The sequence below is a fragment of the Armigeres subalbatus genome, chromosome 2, assembly GCF_024139115.2.
Source record: "Armigeres subalbatus isolate Guangzhou_Male chromosome 2, GZ_Asu_2, whole genome shotgun sequence".
In the NCBI taxonomy this organism is placed as follows: domain Eukaryota; kingdom Metazoa; phylum Arthropoda; class Insecta; order Diptera; family Culicidae; genus Armigeres; species Armigeres subalbatus.
Window position 1 is genome coordinate 435,814,750 of NC_085140.1, and position 24,220 is coordinate 435,838,969.

The 24,220-nt window shown below is 42.4% G+C and overlaps 1 protein-coding gene across 3 annotated transcripts in view; it reads left to right on the forward strand.

The window, feature by feature from the left end:
* Positions 1-24,220, forward strand: part of LOC134213601 (protein Shroom) — a 929,824-nt gene that overhangs the window by 439,429 nt on the left and 466,175 nt on the right. For all 3 annotated transcript variants that reach the window (XM_062692809.1, XM_062692811.1, XM_062692810.1), the window contains exon 5: positions 4,056-4,261. In XM_062692809.1, the coding sequence (XP_062548793.1) occupies positions 4,056-4,261 (206 nt within the window). The remainder of the gene's footprint in view (positions 1-4,055; positions 4,262-24,220) is intronic.

Genomic DNA, 24,220 nt, shown 5'->3' on the forward strand with positions numbered 1-24,220 from the left:
TCCTCCGGAACTTCCTCCAGGAATTCCTCCAGAAGTTCCTCCAGGAATTCCTCCGGAACTTCCTACAGGAATTTCTCCGGAAGTTCCTCCAGGAATTCCTCTGCAAGTTCCTGCAGGAATTCCTCCGGAAGTTCCTCCAGAAATTCCTCCGGAAGTTCCTCCAGGAATTCTTTCGGAATTTCCTCCAGGAATTCCTCCGGAAGTTCTTCCAAGAATTCCTTCGGAAGTTCCTCCAGGAATTCCTTCGGAAGTTCCTCCAGGAATTCCTTTCGAAGTTCCTCCAAGAATTCTTCTGGAAGTTCCTCCAGGAGTTCCTTCGGAAGTTCCTCCAGGAATTCCTTCGGAAATTCCTCCAGGAATTCCTCTGAAAGTTCCTCCAGGAATTCCTCTGAAAGTTCCTCCAGGAATTCCTCCTGAAGTACCTCCAGGAATTCCTCAGGAAGTTCCTCCAGGAATTCCTCCGGAAGTTCCTCCAGGAATTCCTCCGGAAGTTCCTCCAGGAATTCCTCCGGGAGTTCCTCCAGGAATTCCTCCGGAAGTTCCTCCAGGAATTCCTCCGGAAGTTCCTCCAGGAATTCCTCCGGAAGTTCCTCCAGGAATTCCTCCGGAAGTTCCTCCAGGAATTCCTCCGGAAGTTCCTCCAGGAATTCCTCCGGAAGTTCCTCCAGGAATTCCTCCGGAAGTTCCTCCAGGAATTCCTCCGGAAGTTCCTCCAGGAATTCCTCCGGAAGTTCCTCAAGGAATTCCCTCGGAAGTTTCTCCAGGAATTCCTCCGGAAGTTCCTCCAGGAATTCCTCCAGAAGTTCATCAAGGAATCCTTCCGGAAGTTCCTTCAAGAATCCCTCCGGAAGTTCCTTTAGGAATCTCTCCGGAATTTCCTCCAGGAGTTCCTCCAAGAATTCCTCCAGCAATTCCTCTGGAAGTTCCTCCAGAAATTCCTCCGGAAGTTCCTAGAGGAATTCCTCCAACAGTTTCTCCAGGAATTTCTCCGGAAGTTTTTCAAAGGAATTCCTCCGGAAGTTCCTCAAATGAATTACTACGAAAGTTCTTTAAAGGAATTCCTCCAGAAGGTCTACAAAGGAATTCATCCGGAAGTTCCTCCGAAAGATTCTCAAAGGAATTCCTCCGGAACTTCTTCATACTAATTACTCCGGAAGCATATCCAGGAATTCCTCCGGAACATCCTAATAGTATTTACTACGGAAGTTCTTCCAGGTATTTCTCCGAAAGTTAATCCAGGAATTTCTTCACAGTTTCTTAAGAAATTTCTTCAAGAATTACTTCGGAAATTCTTCGACGATTTTTTTTTTGGAAGCTCCGCAGGAGGTTAATCCGGAAGTACCTCCAGGAACTCTTACGGAAGCATCACCAGACATCCTTTAAGAATTCTTCCAGTGGTTCCTCCGAAAATTCCTCATCCCCCAATAAACCTGAAATTAAAAAAAATAAAAGTTCCAAAAAATAAATGTAAAATTTCCCTTAATAGTGCAAAATTTCCAGTAACGCAAGGTTTTTTTTGTGCGATGTATTTCGCAATTTTATCTAGAAATCATCTTCATGCTGTAGTTGTGATTAGGTCGCCATCCAATAATTTCGATTCATAGATTTCAAGAAAATGAGAATAAAGGCTGCATAATTGTTCGATTTTCATAAGGCACGCCGATTTTTGTTTTACGACGGCAACGGCGAAGAAAATCGTCGGCTGCCAAGCACTAGTCTACCCAGAAGTCGGCCGTCTTAAATTCTAAAATGGCGCCAAACATTGATTTCCGGTTTCCACTCATCGAGCCCGTTACGTCATTCTAGCAAACCGGAAGTCGACCATCTTGAATTTCAAAATTGCATCAAACACCAATTTCCGGCTTTCGATCATCGAGCCCATTCCGGCAATGCTCAGTTTCCAAGTTTTTGTCAATCAAATAGACTGAGAACTTTTCACTTTAGTAATAATTCCATTGAAAAGGACTTGGAAAATGGTTTTTTTTTCGATGGTTTTTTCCCACGGATTTTCGAATTAATTCGGTTTTTTACGAGGTGCAAATCCCCCTCGTAAAAAAACCTGGGTGTAATAATTATATTGAAATAGATTTTAAATATAAAAAATATTGCAGGGTAAACCACGAACTTTTGTTATTTTGTTCAGATTCGAACTAGAAAAGTAAATCGGGCTTGGTAGTCATATGGCTGCTTCTTCTGCCTCATACGCAGAAGGCCGTGGGTTCAATCCCAGGTCCGTTCCATTCTTCTACTTTGTATCTTTCTCTAAATTTCTCATGTTCTAGCAATCGCTAGAACTGGAAATGGATTTTGCGCCGTTTCCATTTCTATTCTATACCTTTAACTTAACTATTCTAGCAGTAACTGCTAGAATTGGAAATAAACGAAAAAGCTATACCCAATTCAGAAAATTCTATCAGTTGCGTTCTCCTAACCATCACACTGGCAGCTCGTGCGAGACAAGTGCAAAGATATATTCGGCTTGCAGTGGGCGAGTGATTGCATCATCATTTCTAAGTGCGCCTTGAATATGCATTTTCATATGATTTGATTCTTTTTCCGGCTTACCGATGAGACCCGATTTTTCTACAGTTAAGCTACCGTTTTTTCAAAATATAATCAAAATTTGGATTAATCAATCATTAATCATTAATCAGCTAAGCTGCGAAGGCCGACGGAATACCTTCTGAACTAAGTTGAAGGAAGCACCAGTGTAGCGTACTGAGGATCGTGGTTTCAAACCCCACCGAAGGAAAGTGGTTCCCACCAACACACTTTTCGAATTGAATCTTTCATGTGCTGTGCATATACACATCGAGTTTTCAAAACATTATAAATTCAACTTGTCCAGTATTTTTGAATTGCTCTGTAGAACGTAACTGGCCCATATTTCTCCGACTTCTTATCGTTTTTTTTACCGTTTGGAAGTTCAATGGTTTCAATGGTGATCCCAAAATGTTCAAACATGTTTTGAACTGTTTCGAAACAAGCTTAAATAATTGGTTGATGCTCATCTAAGATTTATCAATATCTACTCTCGTCTGGTACATTTGGTATCTGAAAAGCCACTAAATCAATCCCATTTATCAACGTTCATGTTCCTATACAACGGCTTATATCTCAACAATAAATTGCAAATGTGTATCTGATTAATCCGCACAAAACCCATTCACAGCTCGTTATCATTCGCGGAATATCTCGCAGTTTACACTCCGGATCAATTGTCCCGACTCGACGGTCGTTCATCCGATTGGTGTAAATTGATGAGATAAATTTACTCACCGACTTGGATGCAATCCAGCCAACCTCTCAGACAGGCAAACATTCCTCACTATTCTTTCACACCCCCTATAGCGATCTCGCTCAGCAAATCGGAGATAAATATTTGCTTACCACAAGCAGACTGAATTTGGTAAACAAAAAAAAATATACGATCGCATGCACTCAAGCGCACAATCAACTCGCGGCGATCGCAGCTTAATTGATCATCGAACGGAGTAAGTACAATCGACAACGTACGACAATCCACCAAGTCGGAAACGCAAATATATGAGTTGTAATTGAACAATATAATGACAACGACAACACCAACCGCGTCACGGCACAAACAGTGGTCGAAGCCAATACTAAATTGTGAAGATTTTACCTTGCCGAAAAACGTGGCACCCAAATTAAATTCACAGATTTGAAAAGATTCAAAGGTCATACAAGTTTTATACATTTGTTACGATATTTTCCTTGATTTTCCATAAAAAAATGTTTTTTGTTCAACTTTTTTCGATCACCCGCCACTGTACACCGCAATCGGGAATAACTTTTGCTTATCGCCCTCGGCTCGACGTGGGATCATGGTCCTTTTGAAGAGCAAACAATAAATATTGGCATTATTATTATAATGGCCAATCCTAAAATGGAGCTCACCGATCGATCACAACCGTATGTCCTTTCACCTTTTGGCCGATTGTTCTGCCGCACAAAATTTACGACTCCCCCACATCGAGCGTACTCGCTCGCGGTGTTCTACAAAGCTTACCTTTCTGTTTCGTTTTCACTTTCAGATTGCGTCAGGACAGCGAACTGCTCCTGTCGTCCCGGAACTGGTCCCAGCAGGACCTCCAGCAGCTGTCCTCGTCCAACAATAGCATCGCGGACAACAACAGCTCGGAGAGCACATCCTCGACGGAGACGCTCAAGTGGTTGGGCTCGATGAGCGACGTTTCGGAGGCGAGCCACGCCACCAGCATGTCCGCCCTGTCCAGTGCCGGTAAGTTCAGTCAAACTTTTACTTCTCTAGGAGGGGGGTCCCGTGAGAAGTCGAAATCGGAACGTGTCAGTCGCCGCGTGGATCGGAGGAGGTGTGCTAATTGACTGCGTACGACGGCGATGATGCGATGTTGACGACCCACGCAGTCACCTTGGGCAAAATGGGTGGCGTGGAATCGCGCCCGGGTCAAATTAGTCCAATCAGTTTCGCGCGTACAATTGCTGGGTGGACAGTTCATTACGTTGCGCGAACGGATCGATCTGTACTTAGCTTGTTGGATCGGGTTGTATTGTAGCTTGTTACCTGGGAAGACCACACACACGGGGCTGGCTGGCTGGAGCTGTCGCGTCGGGTCTGTACTGGTTCCCAAGTGGAACGATGGCGACGACGATGTCGATGGCTGATGTCTGCCGGTGGTACGGACTCAACAGATTCAAGTTCGTTTTCAGGGGCGTAAGGGGTTTGTTGAAAAGGATTTTTTTTTCTCTTTGTACAAACAAGAAGCAAAAGAGGGAAATTATAGATTCTGAGGCATTTCTGTAAAACTGATAGGTAACCAGAGCTACAATGAATCTTTCCAATGGTTTTTGGCATTTCAATATTCAAAATATTAGTAGAAGTTTAGACTTCTACAAAATTAATTTGTATAAACAGATATCCCCTCCACATGAAAAAAAATATATTATCGCCAAGACACTTCTTCTTCTTCTTATTGGCATTACATCCCAACACTGGGATAGAGCCGCCTCGCAGATTAGTGTTCATTAAGCACTTCCACAGTTATTAACTGCGAGGTTTCTAAGCCAAGTTACCATTTTTGCATTCGTATATCATGAGGCTAACACGATGATACTTTTATATGCCCAAGGAAGTCGAGACAATTTCCAAGCCGAAAATTGCCTAGACCGGCACCGGGAATCGAACCCAGCCACCCTCAGCATGGTCTTGCTTTGTAGCCGCGCGTCTTACCGCACGGCTAAGGAGGCGCCAAGACACTAATAACAATAACTATTGAATACAGTTTCTCACAAACTGCCAACTGCATATTCCACAATCTGAACATTACGTTCCATATTGCATTTAAAATTTGTTTTCCTTTATTTGTATCGATTTTGATTGCTAATCCTTCGCACACCTCTGCCGTCAAACTACAGCATCTCATTTGTCGATTCCATTTCAATTGGAACCAATCAGTGCAAAGTGGCCCGCCAGTAGTGCCGTTTTACGCATGATCGCGTACACACCGAGCCCACCCCATCGCGCGCTCGCTTATTGCCATCTAGCGCGCTCTGGTTCAGCGAGCTGGTCGCTGCTGCTGCTGCTGCTGCGATCAGCTTATTTTACACATTTTTTTTTCTTCTTTTTATGCTCGTCAAGCAGTGAGATAAATTTGCATTAACAGCTCAATTCATTTGGGCCACAACGACGTTGTCGCCGTAAAAGATGTTGTCCGAGGTTGGTCGATTCTTTCCATTCGCATTTGAGCTTTTTCGCTATGTTCCAATAGTTCGAGTCTTGAGGCTTCTCATTAGGCACTCATTGCTTCTACCGACAACCGAACGACCAGCTCAATGGTCGATGTTGTATTTTTTTCCATTTTATTAAATATTTTCGTTCAGAAATGCATATCTGGTGGTTTGTTTTGTGCACAGCGAGAGGTTTCTTGTTTTCGACTGAATTGAAATCACTCCTAGCTTGAAGCACGAGCACCTATTTACCTTTCAGATTAATTCTTTTTATTCAAGCACTCATTGTAAGCGGCAATTTGTGTTTTGTTCATAAAACGTTTATTTAGATGCGAGAAATTTGACCTTTCATTTATGAATTCAAGAAGATTTCCGCTTCCGAAGTGGACTTTCACTGTATAAATTATGAAAAAGCTGGAGGACCTTGAAGTGGACTCCTCAACCAACGAATCAATCAATCAGAATCTATTTAGCGTGTGAATTGCAATGAGTAGAACCCAAACCAGAAATGGTGAACCTGCAATCGTGATTCGTACTCGTTGCCGGCTCATTTAACTGACCAAGCTGGTGCCTGATTGTCGTTTGATTCGCCGCGTACACTTTTGCACCTCAAAGCTATACAATTTGAATCGCCGCATGATGGGTGTGGCCGGTAGTTTGTTCAACTGTTTATGAGATCATGTGCGCGCTATACAATTTATTCATTTTAACTTGAGTGGTGAGATTAGGTGTTCGCCAGTCACTGGTCAGTTCTGGAATGTTATCAAAGGGTAGTAACCGAAGCGGACCCATTCCGTTTGCATGCCGGAGGTTTAGGATAATTGAACACTAAGGAGGTCACTCTATTACATGCTTAGTGTAATAGAGATTTGCGTATTGATTGCTGATAATTGGATGAAAAGTGGTCTCATTATAGCACATTTTTGTTCTAATAGTTTAAGCAGCATTTTGGCTGGACATGTAGTGTATAAAATGTTTCAACGCATGGCGTTTTTCCGATTAGTAGCTCTATGGCTCATACATGACCTCAACAGAAAAATGGATGTATAAAACTGTACGATGGATAAAAGTGAACACTGTCTTCAGCAAAATTCCTTGAAATTAACTCCCCTAACAGGGAAGAATATCAGGTATGGGCGATCAAGACCTTCCGGCAACCCAGAACGTCATGAACGCGGTGTAGTTATGAAAAACAAAACATTAGGTATATTGGCAGCGGATTGTACTGTTTCAAAGTAATATTTTTATTTTAACGTATCCATAGAGTTACCGTATTATACAATAAACTATTTTTAATCTTACTCGGACGTCCTAAGCAATCTGAGCTATCTTTGTGCTAGGGACTTGAAATCTACAGCTGCAAAAAAGCTGTTTTTCGTAACTCTAAGTTGATTTGAGTATTCAGCCGAGTCCATTATTTCTGATAGAAGGTGAGAAAAAGACTGCAAGGTTTAAAGTACTCGAAGCTTTAATAAGCATTCAATTGTATCCATTACATCTCCTGAGAGATCAACAAATATCGTAAAATCGTTGTGGTATATTCTGGGTCATCCAAACTGTTCTTTAGTAATTGACCTGAGATCTACAGCTGCAAGGAATTTCAGTACTCGTAATCTCGATATGCATTCAATTACCTTAGCAGCACACATGATCTCCATGAGCTACTGCAACTCATATGTGACCAGATTTAGTCACAATCAAGTTGTTGCAACCATTTTCGCCTAACTTGTGCTGCTCGGGTATATCTATTACACCTCCTGAGAGGTCAATAGATATCGTTAGATATTTTTGGGCTATTCTGGGTCATCCAAACTTATCCTTGAGACTTGAAATCTACAGCTGCGAAAGTAGCTCTCTCGTCACTCAAAGTTTCTAAATGTATTGAACCATGAGTATTACATCTCCTGGAAGGACAACAGACACCGGAAGACAATTTTAGGAAATTTCCAGGTCATCCAAACTGTCTTTTAGCACAGAATCTACGATCTTAAGCTTTTCTTGGCACTCAATGTCTCAAAATTTGTTCAAACCTGTTCATCACATCTAAATATTGGAAGGTAAAAGATTCCGCTAGATTGTTCTGGGATAGTATGAGCAAGCTAAACTGGGGTGGCATTGTGCATCTCGAATCGAATCACTCGATTCGTACGTTTTTGCATTCGTTTCGAAAAAATTGCGGCATTATGTATTTCGTTCGACTTCATTCAGTCGCAGTACAAGATTTCGAATGGTGCTGTACTAGCTCAATCGAGTATGTTCTGTCAAACGAAATGTAAACAGAGAGAATAAGAGATAGCTGTCTCCGTGTTTAGTATGCCGCCCGCTGGAGAGACAACCTTCAGCGCATGGCGAATGTGAGTAAATAGAGAGAACAGTGTTGTCCTACACTCAGTGCGAAAAATTCTGCTCTTTGATTTTACTCCATCTAAACGATTTTATAGTCTTAACTAAATGAGTGCAACTAATAGAGGGATATTTGAATTTTCTAAATGTCATGTCAAACTATTGGAAAAATGCACACCAGAGCCACAGGAGCGCGCGCGCTGAAAATACACTCCAGTGAAAACACTCCAGTGTATTTTCAGCAGAGATGCATCCTGAACAGAACATGAGCCAAGAGCGTGCCTTGGTGTTCAAATTTTTGAACTCTGAACACAGTGCAGTGTGCACTGGGTTGGTACGCAAGCAAAACGATCATAATAACTAAGATTCCTTAGATTTGGAACTATGCAAAAACATACGAGCATGCTTGTTTTCTATCTGTTAGATGCCCACGTGTTCCATTACTAGCCGAAAAATGAGTAGCATGCCGTCGCTTGAGTTTGTTTTCCTAGGATACAAGTTGCTAAGTTCGGTCAGTGCTCTTGAACAGTGTGCAGTGTTCAGAACGTTTTGAACACGAACACGCGTTCTCGTGTTCAGATGCATCTCTGATTTTCAGCGCGCGCGCTCCTGTGGCTCTGGTGTGCATTTTCCCAATAGTTTGACATGACATTTAGAAAATTCAAATATCCCTCTATTAGTTGCACTCATTTAGTTAGGACTGTAAAATCGTTTAGATGGAGTGAAATCAAAGAGCAGAATTTTTCGCACTGAGTGTAGGACAACACTGAGAGAGAATAAGAGTAATTTCATCTGCGTGTAGCATGTTGCCTGTTGGAAAGGCATCCTTCAGGGCATGAATTGACAGTTAATTTATAAACAAGCAAATTGTGCTCAATGACTATAAAAAGGAATATTATTTATGGAGCAGTTGCAACCGATTAAAACATTATGCCGATACGATATGTTTTGTAAATTGAAATATTGTTACCACACAAATTATAAATTTTATGTTTATTCGAGTTTATGCCATAGATCCAATTTTGAGCTAAATAATTTAAAGCTAAAGAAGGATTCGAAAATAAATTACTTTGATGTTTCCATGTGTTTTAGTTAAATGCACTTAAGTTATCTCTCGCGCGTTTTTTTTTATTTAACTCAACTATTTTACGTACACACGAATATGCACGTTTTTACGCAGATTTTCCCTATCGATTTTTCATGCGGTTTATTGAAATCGGCATGAAATACGTGAAAACCGCAAAAAAAAAAGATTTTAGTTGTAGTTGTTTTTACGCGGATTTCGGGATAATTAGAGATTGCATATTGTCTGGAAACTATTAAAGTAGGTATACTAATGACATTCTTTCCTTCAAGATACAATAATAAAACATTTGTTCTTTTCCCGTAGAGAAATAATAACAAATATAATTAAAAACTTTCAGCAAGAAATGACTCTCGAACAACATTCGAAAGATATAAAGGTGACGAGTGTTTTTCATTCGACTTGAGTCGTTTTCCAGTGTGCTATCGAGTATCCATAATGCCAAAACATCTCGTTATTCTTGTACCTCCTCGAGCATACTCGAACGATGAGTCGTTTTCGAGATCGAATCGAAATTTGTAATGCCAAACATGTTCGATTCGATAGAATTACGTTCGAATCGAGATGCGCAATGCCACCCCTGTTCTTCAATTCGTGACTTGCAATCAACAGTTGACATTAGGGTCTGGGAGGTGAGAATGGGTCAGTGCCCTTACCGATAATCTGGAGGTCGAATAACAAAATCATTACAGCACAAGCCCATATTCTCCGTTATTGGGAAATAAGGGAAAGAAATGATGATATGTGATCTACTTAACGAGAGGCCAGCGACTCACCGACGCCCTCATAGATGTCAAGGAGTAGGATGCTTGGTATGGTATATAGTTTTGGAATATCATCATAAGCAAATGTTGCCCTGGATTATTAGTCTAGGTTTAGGCGCCATTGTTCGCTCCAATTGATATTAAGTTATAATAACCTCACGAAACACAAAAATTGCGATTTATTCTGTTGTGAAAGTTCATTTGTGCATAACTTTCTGCTCAGTGACCAAACCAAAAACACACAAATGTAAACATATAGTATAAAGATGATGTATATTAGAATAAACTTATTTAAGCAGTTTTAATTGACGTAATTTTTTAAGATTTAATTTTTTTTCATTCGCTCTGGTGGTCTCAGAAACGTAACCTTCGAAACATTTTTCTGGACCGAATTCGACTCTACACACCCCTACGGCAATCATCCGACGTCGGCCAAGAAACGGTTTGAGACACTACCAGATACACGAAACCGAACTGAATCCTGTTTGCACTCGAATGGCGTACCCGAACTGCAATTCGATCAACCCCAGCAGCTCGCTGTTGACAAGGAAATTTAAACATTTTTTTTTTCAGTAATCGAGACCATTTTGTTTTATTTATTATCAGACTAAGGCCGGAGTGGCCTAAGCAGTGTGGAGAAGTCTTCCCCATTCAACTCTGTCCATGGCTACACATCGCCAACCACGCAGTCTGCGGAGGGTCCGCAAATCGTCCTCCACCTTGCTCGCTGTGCACCACGCCTTCATGTTCCCGTCGGATCGTTGTCGAGAACCATTCTCACCAGATTTCTGTCCGACATTTTGGCTACGTGCCCAGCCAACCGCAGTCTTCCAATTTTTGCGGTGTGAACAATGGATGGTTCTCCCAACAGCTGATGCAACTCGTGGTTCATTCGCCTCCTCCACCACCCGTCTTTCGAAAACTCCCAGTGCGCGTTGGTCCTCCACGAGCATCGTCCAGATCTCGTGTCCGTAGAGAACTATCGGTCTAATAAGCGTTTTGTAGATAGTCAGTCTGGTACGGTGGCGATCTCTATTCGATCGAAACGTTTTGCGAAGTCCAAAGTACGTACGATTTCCTGCCATGATGCGTCTCCGATTTTTTCTGCTGGTATCGTTATCGGAGGTCACCAATGAGCCCGTGTACACGAATTCTTCGACCACCTTGATTTCGTCACAATCTATACAACCTCGTGGTGGACGGCTTACTTGGTCCTCTATTGAGCCTCTTCCTATCATGTACTTCGTCTTCGGCGTGTTGATGACTAGTCCAATCCGTTTAGCTTTCCTCTTCAGTCTGATGTAGGCTTCCTCCATCTTCTCAAAGTTACGTGCCATAATATCAATGTCGTCAGCGAAACCAAATAACTGGACGGACTCATTGAAAATCGTACCTGTCAATCCCTGCTTTTCGTATTACTCCCTCCAAAGCGATGTTGAATAGTAGACACGAAAGACCGTCACCTTGTCGTAACCCTCTGCCCGTTCCGAAGGGACTCGAGAATGCCCCTGAAACTCGAACTACGCACATCACCCGATCCATCGTCGCCTTGATCAATCGTATCAGTTTATCCGGAAATCCAGGTACCTATCAAGAAAGAGAACACATTTATATTTATTTTTTCCAAAATATCAAACGCTTTTTGGGGGTCCCGTAGCGTAGTTGGCTACACGTTCGACTTACAAGCGAATGGTCATGGGTTCGATTCCCAGCCTCTCCACCAAACCCTTGTCAGTCGCCGGATGCGCAGCCTATTATTTATTTATTTATTCAGACTAAGGCCGAAGTGGCCTGTGCGGTATATAAGAGTCTTCTCCATTCGGCTCGGTCCATGGCTACACGTCGCCAACCACGCAGTCTACGGAGGGTCCGCAAGTCATCTTCCACCTGATCGATCCACCTTGCCCGCTGCGCACCTCGCCTTCTTGTGCCCGTCGGATCGTTGTCGAGAACCATTTTCACCGGGTTACTGTCCGACATTCTGGCTACGTGCCCGGCCCATCGCAGTCGTCCGATTTTCGCGGTGGTAACGATGGATGGTTCTCCCAACAGCTGATGCAACTCGTGGTTCATTCGCCTCCTCCACGTACCGTCCGCCATCTGCACCCCACCATAGATGGTACGCAGCACTTTCCTTTCGAAAACTCCAAGTGCGCGTTGGTCCTCCACGAGCATCGTCCAGGTCTCGTGTCCGTAGAGGACTACCGGTCTAATTAGCGTTTTGTAGATTGTCAGTTTGGTACGGCGGCGAACTCTATTCGATCGAAGCGTCTTGCGGAGTCCAAAGTAAGTACGATTTCCAGCCACTATGCGTCTCCGAATTTCTCTGCTGGTGTCATTTTCGGCAGTCACCAGTGAGCCCAAGTACACAAATTCTTCTACCACCTCGACTTCGTCACCACCGATGCAAACTCGCGGTGGGTGGCTCATATTGTCTTCTCTTGAACCTCTTCCTATCATGTACTTCGTCTTCGACGTGTTGATGACTAGTCCGATCCGCTTAGCTTCCCTCTTCAGTCTGATGTAGGCTTCCTCCATCTTCTCAAAGTTACGTGCCATAATATCTATGTCGTCGGCGAAACCAAATAGCTGGACGGACTTATTGAAAATTGTACCACTCGTGTTAATCCCTGCTCTTCGTATTACACCTTCCAAAGCGATGTTGAATAGCAAACACGAAAGACCATCACCTTGCCGTAACCCTCTGCGGGTTTCGAAGGGACTCGAGAATGCCCCTGAAACTCGAACTACGCACATCACCCGATCCATCGTCGCTTTGATCAACCGTGTCAGTTTATCCGGAAAACCGTGTTCGTGCATTAGCTGCCATAGTTGGTCCCGATCGATTGTATCATATGCGGCTTTGAAGTCAAATAGATGATGTGTGGGCACGTTGTATTCGCGGCATTTCTGCAGTACTTGGCGAATGGCAAACACCTGGTCCGTGGTGGAGCGTTCGCCCATAAAACCCGCCTGGTACTGCCCCACGAACTCCCTTGCAGTTGGTGCTAGTCGACGGCATAAAATTTGGGAGAGTACCTTGTAGGCGGCGTTCAGCAATGTGATTGCGCGGTAGTTGCTACAATCCAGCTTATCGCCCTTTTTGTAGATGGGACACACGACACCTTCCATCCACTCCTGCGGCAAAACTTCCTCCTCCCAAATCTTGGTAATGACCCAGTGCAGCGCTCTAGCCAGTGCCTCACCACCGTGTTTAAATAGCTCTCCTGGTAGTTGGTCAACCCCAGGGGCTTTGTTGTTCTTGAGCCGGCCAAACTCCTCCTGGATTTCCTGGAGATCCGGAGCCGGTAGAATTATGTCCTGCGCGCGTTCTTCCAGGTCCATCACCATACCGCCATCTTCGTCTGCCACATCGCCATTCAGGTGTTCTTCGTAGTACTGCCGCCACCTTTGGATCACCTCACGCTCGTTCGTAAGAAGGTTCCCGTTTATGTCCTTACACATATCGGGCTGTGGCACGTGGCCCTTACGTGAACGGTTTAACTTCTCATAGAACTTTCGTGTGTTATTAGCGCGGTACAGTTGCTCCGTTTCTTCACGGTCTCGATCTTCCTGCTGGCGCTTTTTCCTCCGGAAAATCGAGTTTTGTCTGCTCCGTGTCTGTTTATATCGTGCCTCGTTTGCCCTCGTGCGGTGTTGCAGCAATCTTGCCCATGCTGCATTCTTCTCTTCCACTAACTGCTCACATTCGCCGTCATACCAGTCGTTTCTCTGATCCGGGGCACCGTGCCAAGTGCAGCGGTTGCGGTGCTACCAATGGCGGATCGAATATCTCTCCAGCCATCTTCAAGAGACGCTGCGCCTAGCTGCTCTTCCGTTGGGAGTGCCACTTCCAGCTGCTGCGCGTATTCTTGGGCTAGTCTACCGTCTTGTAGCCGCCCAATGTTAAGCCGCGGCGTCCGACTTCGACGCGTGTTGTACACCGTCGAGAGTTTTGAGCGCAGGCATACTGCAACGAGGTAGTGGTCGGATTCAATATTCGCACTGCGGTAAGTGCGGACGTTCGTGATGTCGGAGAAGAATTTACCGTCGATTAGAACGTGATCGATTTGGTTTTCCGTTTCTTGGTTAGGTGATCTCCATGTGGCCTTGTGGATATTTTTGCGGGGAAAGAAGGTGCTTCGGACTACCATTCCGCGGGAGGCTGCGAAGTTTATGCATCGTTGGCCGTTGTCATTCGATACGGTGTGCAGACTATCCGGTCCGATGACCGGTCTATACATTTCCTCCTTCCTACCTGTGCGTTCATGTCACCGATGACGATTTTAACGTCCCGCAGTGGGCATCCATCGTATGTCTGCTCCAGCTGTGCGTAGAACGCTTCTTTCTCGTCGTCGGGTCTCCCTTCGTGTGGGCAGTGCACGTTGATGATGCTATAGTTGAAGAAACGGCCTTTAATCCTCAGCTTGCACATCCTTGCGTTGATTGGCTGCCACCCAATCACGCGTTGGCGCATCTTACCCAGCACTATGAAGCCGGTTCCCAGCTCGTTGGTGGTGCCACAGCTTTGGTAGAAGGTAGCCGCTCGATGCCCGCTTTTCCACACTTTCTGTCCTGTCCAGCAAATCTCCTGCAGCGCCACGACGTCGAAGTTGCGGGGATGTAATTCATCGTAGATCATCCTGTCGCAACCTGCGAAACCTAGCGACTTGCAATTCCATGTTCCAAGCTTCCAATCGTGATCCTGTATTCGTCGCCTAGGTCTTTGCCGATTATATCGAGTCGCATTATCTCTTATATTGTTCGTAATGATTGGTTTTCTAGGCGGCTTATTGGGCCTGCGCAAACCTCCTGTCTCGTCGGAGGGCCGTCGTGTCAGGGCTGTTTAGCGTCCCACCTAACACCAGGACTTGGGCTTGTGCGCTTTGAGCGGCACACGGTCGCTTTGGTGGAGCCTACTTGCGGATACATGCAGCTTTTTATAGAGGTTTAACAGGGCCCACTGTCAAACCCCACCACATCCTAGGCAAGCCCCACAACTCGCAGATGGCCTGGGGAGGGATCGTCAAGCCCTTGGACATAGTCCCTGCTGCCCGCGAATACGGTGGCGTATTAGGGAGCGCCCTTACCGTTACGGCTGCCTGATGACGACTGAAAAATTGTTCTTTTCGGAGGGATTCCTCCAACGTACCCGGGTCTGGGTCATTTGGCATAAAGTCATTTGGCATAACGCCATTTGGCATAAGGTCATTTGGCATAAAGGCCATTTGGCATAATGGTCATTTGGCATAACGGACATTTGGCATAATTTTGAACTGCTAAAAAAGAGTGGGTCATTTGGCATAACGGACATTTGGCATAATTTCGAACTGTGAAAGCGAAAGGGATATTTCATGTAATTTTTGGGGTAGATAAAGTAGGTCGAGGCCGTTTTCTGATAAATTAAGACTGATGGTAGACATTTTCGGGAGGAACGAAATAACAAAACGGCAGAACTACTTCCGAGAGAGGGATCACATCCATCATTGACTTATTCCGGCCACATGCCTACTTTTAAAGTAGGGATTACATCCACCATTGCTTCAATCCGGGCATGCACCTGAAGACCGGATCAAATCCTCCATTGCCTTAATCCGGGCAAACGCCTTACTTTAAAAACTCAAGCAACACACTTGTCGTAGACGAGTTACTAAAAGCAATCAAGTCACATATGAGTTATTGTAACCAAATCAATCTGAACTGTGCTTTTCGGGGAAGAGATCACATCTACCATTGATTTATTCCCGACAAGAGCCTACATATAAAGAAGAAGTCACATCTACCATTGCCATATTCCGGGCAGGGCATACTTTTAAAGAAGGGATCACATCCACCATTACATTGCCACAATTCAGGCCACACACCTACTTTTAAAGAAGGGATTACATCCACCATTGCTTCAATCCGGACAGGCGCCTACTTTTAAAAAACAAATCAAATCCTCCATTGCCATAATCCGTGCAAGCGCCTATTTTTAAAGAAGGGATCACATCCACCATTGTCATAATCCGGACAAGCGCCTACTTTTAAAGAAGGGATCACACCCACCATTGCCTCAATCTGGGGAAGCGCTTTCTCTTAAAAAAGGAATCACATCCACCATTATAATAATCCGGATAAGCGCCTACTTTTAAAGAAGGAATCACATCATCCATTGCCATAATCCATGCAAGCGCCTACCTTTAAGGAAGGGATCGTTCATCATGACTTTAATCCGGGAAAGCGCATACTTTTAAAGAAGAGATCATATCCTCCATTGCCATAATCCGGGCAAGCACCTACTTTTAAAGAAGGGATCACCACAGATAACAGATATTTAGACTAAAACACATTTTATTGAAAATCGTGTGTAAACTTTTGAATTGATAAACGTTGGCCATCTACTGCCACCTACTCAACTGATTACGGCAGTACATATGGACGCAGCTGAATAATAACCGTCGATAGCAGCCAATGCATTTGACAGCCGCCTTGGGGCTGCGTTTTCAATAACAATGATCCTTGCGCCATCTTCAATCAATTGCCAAACGCGGTTAAAATACATTTGAATTAACGGTTGCGGATGTTTACACACGTATCGAATGCCAGCCTCAATATCTGTTATCTGTGAGATCACATCCTTCATTTCCCTAATACAGCCACACGCCTACTTTTAAAGAGGGGATTACATCCACCACTGCTCTCATCCGGGCATGCGCCTACTTTTGCATTGCATTGCAAATGCATTCTTTGCACGAGATGTTAATGTCTTTTATCGACGGGTGTTATATTTACTATTCCGAGGTGTTTCCCACACCACTTTTAGTCACGCAAAGACAAATTATGCCAAATGTCCGTTTTGCCAAAAGACCCTCACTTTTGACGTTGGTTACAATTATGCCAAATGTCCGTTATGCCAAATGACCGTTATGCCAAATGGCCTTTATGCCAAATGACCTTATGCCAAATGGCGTTATGCCAAATGACTTTATGCCAAATGGCCCGCTCCCAACGTACCCGGATAAATGGCAACCGAACAATGCGCAAACGATCATTGGATTCACGACACGGACAACTGGACACAATGGACTCACGGTGAGATGGACCAGCAACGACAACAACAATGAATAATGGAAAATCGAAAAATAGATTCTGTGTGGATTCTGGCAGCAGAATACCACAGTAGATCTCGGCACAGTAGCGGTTGAGTAACACAGAGTGCCTACCAAATAAAGAAATGAATAAAAAAATCAAACGCTTTCCACAACACAACACATGTGACTTGTGAAAAAATAGATGTGTTAGTTGTGAAGTAAGAAGTTGGAAATGAATAGTAGAGCAAGAGGTGAGAAGTAAGAGATCCTAATTGGGTAGTGGAAAGCGAGATGTTGAGAAGTGTGAAGGGACTAGTGAGATATAGCACATAGGAAAGAAGACATAACAAACTTTTTTATGCTGTTTTTATGCATTTTCTTCGAATTATTCAGTCATAATTTATTGAAATAATAAGTTTTAATATTTAATTGTTTTTTTGGGCGCATCTAACCATTGTATATGCGCTTTTTGGAACTAAGCCTTGACCGATTTACACGCATCAAGTTGCATTCGACGCGGAATTCAGCCTTATTGTTTTCCAATTAAAATTAAATCTTTAAGACGTAGAAGGATCGTTTGGCCGAAGCCAATTCGGCCGAAAGCCATGTGGCCGAATGGCAACTGGCCGAACGACCCATTAGGTCAAAACCCATCTGGCCGAAAGGGTCATTTGGCCGAAAGGGTCATTTGGCCGAAAGGGTCATTTGGCCGAAAGGGTCGTTTGGCCGAATAGTTCATTTGAAAAGTACGAAGTGAGATCAGCTTAATCAGCTCGCATTTTAAGTAATTTTTTTGATGGTGGGAGCGTGAACTTTGAAGTTCCTTTAAGGTGCTTGGAATTCAATGTGAACCAAAAGTGAACCAATTGGTTCGGTTAGGAACAAATTTAAGTAAAATCTGAACTTTTGGTTACTTGGATCGTCTTCCTTCTTACACCTATTTTTTCACTTTTTTAATGACCTATTCGGCCAAAAGTTCTATTCGGCCAAATGACCCTTTCGGCCAAATGATCCTTTCGGTCAAATGGTTCTTTCGGCCTAACGACTTTTTCGGCCAAATGACCATCTCGGTCAAACGACCATTTCGGCTTAATGACCCTTTCGGCCGAATGACCCTTCCGACCAAATGACCCTTGCAGCCAAGCGATCCTTTTGGTCACATGATCCTTTCGGCCAAACGACCCTTTCGGCCAAATGACCCATTCGGCTAAATGACTTGCGGTCTAATGGTATATTCGGCCAAACAACTTTTGGCCTAGTGGCATTTGGCCAAATGGCTTTCGGCCGAATGGGTTTCGGCCAAATGACACTTCCCCTTGTCTTCCAAAGTTTTTGACAAATTATCATTTATTTTTATAGGGCCCCTCATTGAGAAGAAAAATGCGACAATTAAAACTAATAAAAAACCCTTTTTTTAAAAACTGGGTGGATTTCGTTTGTTATTCTTCATTATTTGCCGGATTTTCAAGGGTGTCCACAACCGAACCACAAAACTGAAATGTCCAAAAATTTCAAATTTGCTAAATTGACAACAAAATGTTTTGAATCGATGAAATCAAACCAATTTCTTCTCTAGCAGTAAGGTTGTACGTCTAGCTTTCCATTGGTATAAAATGTACACATTGGTACAGTGGCGTAGGCACGGGGGTGGTTTTGAACATAACCCCCCCAGAGACAAAGTTTTAAGAAGAATTTTTTTTTTCGAAAAAAAAAAGTTCAGAAACCCCTCCCCCCAGACCAATTTTCTGGCTACGCCACTGCATTGGTAACTAGAACCAAAGTTAAAAAACCCAGATTAATCCACCTAGCGGCGATGATGCCTTTCTCGTGCATCGTAAAATGTACTGAAAAAAACACATAGGAAAGGTCAAAAAAGCACTTTAGGGGGATAGATTGCATTTTTTCTATCATTTTGCATGCTTTTGCATTAATTACTATGCATTCCCACCATTCTTGTAAAAAATTTTTTTTTTCGGTTTTAAATTTTTTTTCCAAGGGGGGACCCTTGGGAAAAAACAATGATTTTTCAATAATTCCGAAATGCAATGTCCGATCAGGCCAATTTTCAATAGCAAACAATGGGACCGCATTCCCCGTCGAATGCAACTTGTTGCGAGTAAATCGGGTAATGCTAAGTTCCAAAAAGTGTGTCTACAAAATTTGTACACATACACACATACACACACACACATACATACATACACACAAACAGACATCACCTCAATTCGTCGAGCTGAGTCGATTGGTATATAACACTATGGGTCTCCGAGCCTTCTATCAAAAGTTTGGTTTTGGAGTGAAATTATAGCCTTTACGTATACTTAGTATACGAGAAAGGCAAAAATAAAAATCAAATTAAAAAAAAAAAACAAAATTAAAAAGGGTGCCCACAACCGAACCTTCTCCCCTACAGTATTGAGTACATAATAAAGTTGAAAAGTCGGCGAGGTTCCAGTTGTAATGTAGAGCAATAGAAGCTTGTGATTCCGCAACCGACGCCAACTTTTTGCCGTATTGACTATGAGACTATGTTTTGTTATTTGAAGATTTTTTTTTCTTGGGTTAACTTTGCCATGTATAACACGTTGAACCTGAAAAGAATAGATTTATATTCAATAATGCACCTTTCAAATAACTAACAGTAACTACTGGAGAGATTAGCCTGCCGAGAGCTGCAAGTTTTTCTAAGGACAATAATAATAAGCAACCTCTCAATAGTTTTAATCTCACAAAAAATGTGACTTGAAGGTGTCTTTCTACAATTGATGATGATCACTCGATGGATCAAACAAACAGCACTGCGATGAAAAAAAAAGGAGGGTTGTGTATAAGAAACGAACGCAAGGTAGACGTTGGACATCGTAAGTACATTGTTGCGATTGATTTTTCTGCCAAATCTAAGCTATACTGTGATTTGTACATCGGATAAATTTTTTTCGGATTAGCTTTCTTTTGTATAGAAAGTTGGTCTTGAACCGATTTTTTTTTTCAATAATGCATCTTTCTAATGCATTTCTAAACAGCAACAAAACCAAATGAGAACTTGTAAGAAAGTTTCACTTCACTGCTACTGATACCATCCATGCGAATTATTTTTTGCAGTGTCGTCTTTGCTCAACCTTCTCCTGTATAGAATGGTGGTCCTGAGAAGGGTGTATTAATTTCCAATAACGCGCCTTCCAGTAACAGCAACCAGTCACTACTTTGGATTTGCAAAAAAAAAATGTGTCTTGAGAGTTGCTTCCACTGATTGCCACTCTAGGGTACTTTCGATACCACCGTTGCAAAAATGTACGCCACCGCGTGGTGAGGTACTCTGTCAGAGCATCCAGGCCGCGTTGGAGTTTTGCTACTAGGGCTCTGATCACTCTACCTTGGTAGACGATGGAGGTGTCATCTGCGAACAGAGACAAAATGCCGCCTTCTGGAGGTTCTGGCATGTCGGAGGTGAACAGATTGAAATCAGGGGCCCGAGGGGAACGCCTTCGACGATGTTGTGCGTATTGGAATTTGCTCCACTGATAGAGACTCAGAATGTCCTTGCCGACATATAATTGTTGATGATTTTCATCAGGTAGCAGGGAAGATTGTAGCGTTGTAGTTTGTACACCTTGCCATACATTGTCAAATGCCTTCTCGACATCGAGAATGGCCATGGCGGGTGTTTTAGAGACAGACTTGTTCCGTCTGAGGACGTTGGTAACTCGAGTCATTTGATCGACTGCGCCGGAAACCAAACTGTTCCTCGGCCAGCATGTTGAGGTGTTCGGTAGAGTGAAGTAACCGGCTGTGAATCGCCTTTTCAAACAACTTGGATAACCCTGAGAGAAGACTGATGGGACGATATCTTTTCGGAGAGGAAGGATCCTTGCCAGGTGTCTGGATGGAGATGACTTTATCAGACTTCCATTACGATGGGAAGTAGCTGAGACGGAGACACTGAAAAAAGATTAGCGAAAAGTGCTCGAAGAACGTAGCACTCATATGTTTGAGTTCGAGATTCAGGATACTGTCAAAACCCCAAGGCCCCATCATGCGTTACGAAGATTTGATTTAGGCCGTCAATTCGCCAGCTGAGATTTTCAACTCTTCCGAGAAGTCGTTAGGAGTAAGATGGTTTTTGTTAGCATGCTAGTTAACACTAGTGGACTGACGATGCTCTGTCCAAGATTGTGTGAGCTGACAAAGTGACGATCTATTTCGGCGATCTTCTCTGCAGGAGTTATCAAGCGATCCTTAGAGCCATTATTGCTGTCTAATGGGATCAAATGTGCAATGGGCCTAGGTTTGGAGTTTAGAATTTCGGTCAATTTCCAGAACGGCTTAGTACAGTCTGGAATAGCGCGGATCTCATTTTAGAAAATTTCGCTTAACCTTTTCAAAAGGAGCTAAGGACTCCATACTTGCTTCATGTATACAGGATGATTTATGTTAATCAATTTCTACAGTAACCATATTATGAAATGGTTGTCGAAAGATCAATTTAACTATTATTTCAATCTTGCATCGGATAATGTTCAATTAAACATAGAAATGCCCTTTACAAGGATATGTTTGCGGAAGCAGTTTGATTTGATCGCAATCTGCTGAATCTCAGTTCGAACGAGTTGTCCATCCAATCTACAGGTGGAATGGAATGATCGACAGACTCCGTCGCAGCTGTATTCGAGCAAGTAGGAGAATGTAGAGAGCATACAAACGAGGGTTAATAAGAAATTTCACAAACGTTAATTAAGAAAAAAAATATTAAAATGAAAAAAAAAAAATCAAAAATGTCCTCGGATTTGTTAAAGAATGTTTTGAAATTTCTCAAAATTTTTCGCGAAATAGATTTTTGCTTCCCTCAAATTTTAATTTTTCGGCGAAAATATCCATCATAATGATTTTAAATAAAAAACGTATCGTATCAGAAACACCGGCACCCGAATATCCAAACAAAATGGAGCAGAAGGGCTCAAGGAGTTGCGGTGTTTGTTTGGCACAAATATGGGAACCAGCATCGTCGCGTAACCACACTTTTTACCTGTGCACTGATAGGAAAAGTGAAAATAAAATTATCAGAGTCGTTTAAGCTAATCAAAATCTAGTATACTGTATTTCCGCATAAAAATTCCTTAAATTTAAATCCAGTGCACAGGTAGAATAAGGTTAGGGAAACGCCACTTATGGGAACCAAAGAGTTCAAAAATGAAGTGGTTCATAGAAAAATTTTAGGTGATTCTAGTCAACAGCCTGGTTGATGATTCTAAAGACTTTTTGAGTTTCTTAAGATATTCAACTTTATATTCAATTAAATGTTTGGGTTGAAGGTTACACACGATGTCCCTTAAACTTGAATGATCGACCACATTAGCAACTCCTGTATCGTCAGACTAGCTGCAGATGTTTAACTTTCATCTTCAATGTGCAAATGCTGGTGATCATATTTTTACATCGGCAACAATAGGTTGGCATCACCTTCTATTACCTGCTCGATAATGCCTATGAGATAATGATTGAAGTGTTTTTAATTTCATTAAAAAATAAGAAAAGATATGAGCAATAAGTTAATTTTTCCATGAATAATTAACGCCTTATTGTTTTTTTTTATATTTTTCCAAGGAAATTTTCATATTTTTTATTGATTTTTTTAAAAAAATTTGCAGAAAGTCTATAATTTAAAATGGAATGAAATTTTATAATTGTTTATTTTTTTTCAATCTTTCGTTTATTTGGAAGGCTCATTTGTCGTGAAGCGCATGATTGTTTATATTATTGATTTCTTTATGGAAATGTCTGTTTTTGAAATGCAATTTTAGAAAATTCTTATTATATAGGGAATTTTTTCATTTATTCATTGCTCATACCCTGATTTTATTGTTGGTAATTTTCTAATTTTTTGAGGGAGTTTTTATTTTAGTTTTTTTATCGTATAGAATCGATACGAAATACATGAAAGTTAATTATGCAAAAACAGTACCTCTATCTCTATAAGTAATTCGGAAAGGCTTTTCCCCATTCAAAAATAAAAAAAATCTACTTTGGACCTTTCATATGTCTTTCCAATGTATGAGGATATCGGATGAACCCAATCCTAAATGCCTTGAGAACCACCGACCTAAGAAAGAAAACGATCTTGGTCAAAACCTTCACCCGTAGATCGATTCCTCTGCACTGACTAGCCCGACGTAACACAATATTGATGGAGTGCAATAAAATCTGTAATTATTGTGTCTTCCCGTCTATCTCCTCTTTCCTTCGCCGCATCCCACACTCAGAGTTTGTCTGCGGGCCGAGAGATCGCGGGCTAGAGAAGCGGGCGGCCTGCCTGGTCAGTGACATCGAACGCGGCTGCGTCTTGTAACCATTTCTCCGGCTGCGTACACGCGAAAAGAATCGCCCGCGACACAACTCTCTGCTGGACGCATGACATCCGGAGCTAAAGCATCATCGCACTTAAATCATAAACCTTTCCGCGCGATCTGCGGTCTGCGAGTTCGCTTTGTTGATGCCACTATGTCTGTATACACGTAGAGGCCTACAGAAGATCGTCGTCCAACCGTTATGGACAAAGCAACGGAGAGAAAGATAAATGTTCCTGCAATTTATTGCCGATTTACATGAAAATAGTATTTTGTGGGATTTGTCGGTTGTTTATCGATGAGAAATCACTTTTCCTAGATTGGGTTGTAAATAATAATTGTAATTGTAAGAGAGGAAATCGAAATTGACCCCGGCAGAAATCGGAACAGATTGGATGAAATGAAACAGAGAAAAGTTGAATCCGCTTGATGGGATCAATCTTGAGTACTAATGGCTTATAAGCTATTATTCATTTGATGATTTGTCGATAAGTTGATAAGCATGTGGGAAGTCTCTAATCAAAGTCGTTAAGCTATGTGGCATTCATTTGAACAAAAATTTGTTTTTTTTTCGATTGTCTGAAGGATTTTATAGTTTCATTTGTTTATTAAACCCTTATTAATGTTGAAATGATAGTACTCCAAGAAAAAAAAATAGTTCAAAAAGTATAATCTTTAATTAGGGAGAAGGACCATCTGGACCCTCTTCCACAACGTTTTATACTTGGCCGTGATTCAACCAGTTGACTTAAGTTTTTGTACATCACTAGAAATCTACAGTTGCTATCCATGCATGGCCATGTATGTACTGAAAATCAAGTAGTCTTTATTAAAAACCGATGAAAAAAATTGAGATTAAAAAAATCAACAAATAATTTATATTACTGG